At 52.4% G+C, this 6,765-nt stretch overlaps 1 protein-coding gene across 1 annotated transcript; it reads right to left on the minus strand.

Annotated features, from left to right (window-relative positions):
* Positions 1–697: 697 nt before the first annotated feature.
* On the minus strand, positions 698–3,004 carry LOC119321985 (fidgetin-like protein 2). The gene is made up of 2 exons (XM_037595486.1): positions 1,334–3,004; positions 698–1,097 (listed from the first exon to the last, which is right to left on the minus strand). The coding sequence occupies exons 1-2, from the start codon at positions 2,670–2,672 to the stop codon at positions 1,063–1,065; spliced, it is 1,374 nt and encodes a 457-aa protein (XP_037451383.1). The 5' UTR covers positions 2,673–3,004; the 3' UTR covers positions 698–1,062.
* Positions 3,005–6,765: the final 3,761 nt, after the last annotated feature.

Here is a 6,765-nt window from a genome sequence, read left to right on the forward strand (position 1 = left end):
ACCGGCGACGAGCCAGCTGCCATGCGTGGAGAAGAGCACAGCGCGCGATTACGGAGGCGCCGCTCACCCATAGGAACCTGCAAAACGGGAGGAGCAAACGCAGGCGGTGGTGGAGCGGCGGGGTTAACTGTGGGTTGTGTGGCGAAGGGGAAGATCGACTCGTGGAAGCGCACATGGCGAGACGTGAGCATGCGGCGCGTCGTGGGGTCGAAACACCGATAACCGCGATGGTCAGACGGGTAGCCAAGAAAGATACACGCGGTGGAGCGAGGAGCAAGTTTGTGTTTGGCCGTGGCAGTGAGGTTTGGATAGCATAGGCACCCGAAGACGCGTAGGAGGGAGTAGTCAGGAGCGACACCTAGGAGAAGCTCATGGGGCGTGCGTGGTGTGCTAGCATGACATGGCCGGCGATTGAGAAGATAGGTGGCTGTGTTGAGGGCTTCGACCCAAAAACGCGCCGGCATGGATGCATGAAAGAGGAGAGCACGCACACTGTCATTGAGCGTCCGGAGGATGCGCTCGGACTTCCCGTTCTGCTGGCTTGTGTAAGGACACGAGAGCCGGAGATGAGTGCCGTGGCGACTAAGGAGAGACCGAACGGCAGCACTGTCGAACTCACGCCCGTTGTCGGTTTGGAGCGAGAAAACAGGAAGCTGAAACTGTGTTTTGACATAAGCGTAGAAATCAAGCAAAACAGGGAGCACTTATTTGTGTTTGAGGGGAAACGTCCACACGTAATGTGTGTAGTCATCTAGCACAACCAAATAAAACTGATAGCCAGAGATGCTCGCAACAGGAGATGTCCATACATCAAGATGCAGTACATGAAAGGGAAACATGCTGGTGCTGGTAGAGCTGCTAAATGGCAGGCGGACGTGCTTGCCCAAACTACATGCATGACACGAATGGGGGGTGGACTTGCTGAAGCTAAGAAGATCGGCGCCCAGACGGAGCGAAGCGTGCCCGAGCCGCTGATGCCACAAGGTGGAGTCGACGAAACCGGCGAAGGCCGAACGCGAGGGGAGCGTCGGGCGACCAACAGAGTAGAGATCACCGTCAGAGTCACATCGGAGGATCACCACCTTGGTTCGAAGGTCCTTGACAGAGAAGCCAAAAGCGTTAAATTCGACAGAAACGGGATTATCACGACAAATGCGGCGTACTGAAAGTAAGTTTGTAATGAGAAAGGGAGAAACAAGGACGTTGCGGAGTTGGATAGGTGATGTGCCCTCGATGAGAGCACCGTCACCGACGTGGGTGATCGGTAGGTGAGCTCCACTGCCAACAATGATATGAGAGGGGGAGTGACATGGACGGAGGGAATGGAGGTTACCAGGCGATGAGGACATGTGAGAGGAGGCCCCGGAGTCGAGGTACCATTCGGAAGCCGTGCCCGACGAAGAAGGCCCGGCCGTGGCACTGTGGAGCGCCGCCTGGAGGGACTGCATGTCCCATGGCTGAGGCGATGGCACGGTGGACGAGCTGGCGCCCGGGGAGCCATAGCCATGGAAGGGGCCGCCAGGATAGCCGTAGCCAGGAGGCGGTCCACCAGGGGCGCCGTAGCCGGGCGGCGTAGGCGCGGCGAACATGGCCTGCTGGTGAGGCGTGCCGGGGCGCGGTCCGAGGATGCCGGCGCCCGGAGCGCGCCAGGGCGTGGGCCAGGCCTGGACGAGCCCCGTCCAGGAGTTGGCACCAGGAGCCGGCGCGGGGTAGGTAGGTGGACGCGGTGGCGCGCCAGTGGGTGGTGCAGGGGCGCTGCCGTTCCCGCGGCCGCGACGGCGCGAGCGGCCACGGCCACGCGCGGCGTCTGCAAGCGGCAAAGGAGTTGGTGTAGTAGGTGCGGGGGAGCCGCGCCCAGCGTAGAGAGCGTGGGCAGACTGCTGCCGAGCCGCCTGCTCAGCACGATGCTCCTCCAAAAGAAGGAAGGAGCGCACCTGGAGAAACGTCGGGAGCGGGTTCTGGCAGGTGATGTGCGGGATGACGGCGTGGTACTGGCGGTTGAGGCCGCGGAGGAGATGGAAGACCTGCCGTGGGTCAGTCACCGGCTGGCCCAGATCACGGAGTTGGTCAGCGAAGGTCTTGAGCTTGGTGCAGAATTGCATCACCGTCATGTCGCCCTGGACAATGGCGTGGTACTCAGCGTCGACGTACACCGCGCGGGCCATCTGGTTGTTGCGGAAGAGCTCGTCGACGGCGAGCCACACGCTGCGGGCCGTGTCCTCGGGCTGCATGATCGCATCGAGGAGCTCCGGCGAGATGGTGGCATACAGCCAGTGGATGACGGTGTGGTCGGCCATCTGCCACTCGGGGTCGGTGGGGCGTGGAACCGCCTCGGCGTCGACGTGCGCACGTAGGCCGAACATGCCAAGCACCGTGTCGAAGTGGCGCCGCCACTGAGCGTGGTTGCCGGCGAGGAGATCGAGGACGACAGGAACATGGCGACGGATGTCGACGGTCTGGAGGATGGCGGAGGGAAAGGAGGGAGGTGGCGCGGCAGGCGCGGCGGGCGCGGCCGGCGCGGGTGGGTCGACGTGCTGGAGAGGAGCGGCGTTGAGGACGCCGGCCGCACCGTCGACAGAGGAACGAGGGGAGAGGACGGGGTTGTCGTCCATGGCGGAAGCGGAATCGGCGACCGGAGCAAAAGGGTTCTGGTCGCGGGTATCTGATACCATGTTGAGGAGAGGAGAAAGATTGGGATTCAACACACATCGATTATGCTCAGAGGCTGGGTTTAAGTACAGGTTGCTGTCATCAGCCGAGCCAAGATCGTGGGTATGCCACTACCTCAGGACGTGCACCACTAGCTATACAACTGCTGCATGATCCATAGTATACCGTATGGCGAGCTATACAAGGTGCATACGGTATGGAACTACCTAGTCTAACACAGAGGATACACGGCTAGACTACAGCCAGTGCAAGCTAGCTATACTAGCAGAAGAGGACGTGAACTCAAGGCTACACACACACACGCACTAGTAAGAGTGGAGCTCACTTCTACTGCCTTGTACTGAAGCTCAAAATGACTTGAGTTTATTTACATACGAGGGACTAGGGGTCCTTTTATAGGACTTGAAATGGCACTTGCGAGACAAGCACCACGTAAGTGCACAGCACCTTCCTATCTACACTAGGAAACTACCACGTAGTTGCTTGCACAGCTAATGTCTATTTCTAGTCAAGTTCCTCAACGTTATGAAAACTACAGGAAATAACTAGGAAACTACCTAGTCCTTGCACGCCAAGGAAGCTGCTTGCCGTTGGTGCCCCATGCATGCAACCGAAGACCATGGTTGACTCAACAATCTCCCGTTCAACCTTGTCGAAGGAGCTTGATGTCCATGATCCCGACTGAACCGGACGCGACCAAGTGACTTGGTCAGGATGTCCGCCTTCTGCTCACCAGTTCTGATGAACTCCACGATCACTGTGCCTTTCTCGACACAGTCACCTATGAAGTGATAGCGGAGATCGATGTGCTTGCTGCGGTCATGAAGCACTGGAGGGAAATCGCCGACTTGTTGTCGACGAAGATGAGTGAAAGATCGTGGATGTCGCCTAGAGGGGGGGTGAATAGGCGCTTTAAAATAATCACGGTTTAGGCTTGAACAAATGCGGAATAAATCTAACGGTTAATTTGTCAAGCACAAAACATAAAATAACTAGGCTCACCTATGTGCACCAACAACTTATGCTAAGCAAGATAAGCAACTATGTGATAGCAATATATATGACAAAGAATAATATGGCTATCATAAAGTAAAGTGCATAAGTAAAGGGCTCGGGTAAGAGATAACCGAGGCACGCGGAGACGACGATGTATCCCGAAGTTCACACCCTTGCGGATACTAATCTCCGTTTGGCGCGATGTGGAGGCACAATGCTCCCCTAGAAGCCACTAGGGCCACCGTAATCTCCTCACGCCCTCGCACAATGCAAGATGCCGTGATTCCACAAAGGGACCCTTGAGGGCGGTCACCGAACCCGTACAAATGGCAACCCTTGGGGGCGGTCACCGAACCCGTACACTTTGGCAACCCTTGGGGGCGGTCACCGGAACCCGTCAAAATGCTCGGGGCGATCTCCACAACCTAATTGAAGACCCCGACGCTTGCCCGGAGCTTTACACCACAATGATTGAGCTCCGAACACCACCAACCGTCTAGGGCGCCCAAGAACCCAAGAGGAACAAGCTCAAAGGCACCAAGCACCCAAGAGTAATAAGCTTCTCAACTTGTAACTTCCACGTATCACCGTGGAGAACTCAAACCGATGCACCAAATGCAATGGCAAGGGCACACGGAGTGCCCAAGTCCTTCTCTCTCAAATCCCACCGAAGCAACTAATGCTAGAGAAGAAAAGGAGAGGAAGAACAAGAAGGAGAACACCAAGAACTCCAAGATCTAGATCTAAGGAGTTATCCTCACATAGAGGAGAAAGTGATTGGTGGAAATGTGGATCTAGATCTCCTCTCTCTTTTCCCTAAAAAACTAGCAAGAATCCATGGAGGGATTGAGAGTTAGCAAGCTCGAAGAAGGTCAACAATGGGGGAAGAACACGAGCTCAAAGGATAAGGTTCAATGGGGAAGAAGACCCCCTTTTATAGGTGGGGAAAAATCCAACCGTTATGCTCACAGCCCGCACAGAGTGGTACTACCGCTCCAAGGAGCGGTACTACCGCTAGGGCGGTAGTACCCCTTTGAAAAACAACAGAGAGGAGGCAAAAGGCCAGTAGAACCGCCGGAGCGGTACTACTGCTCATCCTCACTGTACTACCGCAAGTGGTAGCGGTACTACTGCTCATCCTCACGGTACTACCGCAAGTGGTAGCGGTACTACTGCTTGCGAGCGGTACTAAAAAAATACTTCCGTGCCTACTTCCGCTAATCAAAACACGAGATTTTGGTCCGGAGCGGTACTACCGCTCAGGAGCCGCGGTAGTACTGCTCTGGAGCGGTAGTAAAAAATTACATCCGCTCTAGTCGCGGTACTACCGCTGCAGCCTTTACCAAAACAGCCACAACTTTTGCAAACGGACTCCGAATTCGACGAAACCAAGTTTGTTGGAAAGCTAGCGACAAGGGCTAACACAATATTGAAAGAAATACCAATAATAAGCAAATGAGAAAAGGCCCAAAAGAAAATGGTGAGAACCCTTCCTCGGAGAAGACCGGTAAAACCTCCAACACCGAAAACATCATAGAAGACGCATGCAAACTCCGTTTTCGATGAACTCAAGCTTGTCATCAAGATGACCATAAGCTCTAAGACTCACAAAGAGAATCAAACAAGAACCAAGAAACATGATGCAAGGATGCAATGGTTTGAGCTCTCTACGAACGATACGATCAAGCAACTCATCGAGAGCCCCCCTTGATAGTACGGCAATCGATCCTATAACCCGGTCTCCCACAACTACCATGAGACCGGTAAAATAGAAAACCTATCAAGGGCAAACCTTTGCCTTGCACATGGTCCACTTGAGCTAGATGATGACGATCTTCACTCCCTCAAGTTGGACCACCTTTCTTGATTGCGTTGGCTCGATGAAGACTAGATGATTGCTCCCCCATAGTCCACTATGGGTGAGCCACTCTTCGGCTCATCTTCACAAGTCCATTGACACCACAATGGATGGCAAGATTCAAGCACTTGATCTCTTCGTGATGCTCCACTTGAACTTGCACACGGCAATCTTGATGACGATCACCACTTGATGACATCCTTTTCATGGGTTGTATGATATCTGCCTCTTGACGCAAGCCCATGGACACGTACCTAACCCCACATAGAACTCTCACATAGACCATGGGTTAGTACACAAAGTGCAATGGAGCTTACCATGCCATGGGATCACTTGATCCCTCTCGGTACATCTTGTGCGCTTTGTGTGTTGAATCTTTCCAACTCTCTTCATTTGGATGATGTCTTGAAGATGGACATGAATGATCACACAATCTTCTTCTTTAAGACATGCTTGCAATAAGCTCAACACTCGCATGACCAATCTTTGGATAATTCCTTAATAGCACCTTGGTCAACTCATAAACTCCTTGAAACCAACACATGGACTTCAAGAAAAGCCTATGGACAAATCCTTCAAATATAACTCAAGACAACCATTAGTCCATAGAGATTGTCATCAATTACCAAAACCAAACATGGGGGCACCGCATGTTCTTTCAATATCCCCCATTTTGGTAATTGATGACAATCACTTTTAAGAGAGTTTATATAAGGAATTATGCTTCGCTATGCAATGCAACAACCAATAGTGCATGCGTATGAGATGCAAATGCTAAGGAACAAAACCAAAGCAAGAGGAGATAACTCTCTAAACTTCTCCACAAAACTCTCTGAAACTTCTCCCCCATTGGCATCGATTCCCAAAATGGGCGAAAAGCTAAGAATACCAATATAAATTATGGTCCTCCATAAATTGTGTATTTCTTCACAAGAGAGTGGAATGCAATACACATATCCAACGGTAAATACTTGGAGGAACACAAACTATATTGAGGCCCAAAGATTGCAAAAGAATGATATGCCACAAAGACATAACAAAGAGAGAAACAAGAAATCGAGCAATCAAAAGATACCAATTGAAGCAAGCAATCAAAGGATATCAATTGAACCAACTAGACCAAAGATCCTATGAGCCACATGAATGAAGGATATTATGATATGAGCAAAGGAGTGTTCTAAAGAAACTAGAGAAGCTCCCCATGATTTGTGCACACATAAGAATATTTGTATTTGGATACA

Source organism: Triticum dicoccoides, chromosome 6B (assembly GCF_002162155.2).
Source record: "Triticum dicoccoides isolate Atlit2015 ecotype Zavitan chromosome 6B, WEW_v2.0, whole genome shotgun sequence".
NCBI classification, from domain to species: Eukaryota; Viridiplantae; Streptophyta; class Magnoliopsida; order Poales; family Poaceae; genus Triticum; species Triticum dicoccoides.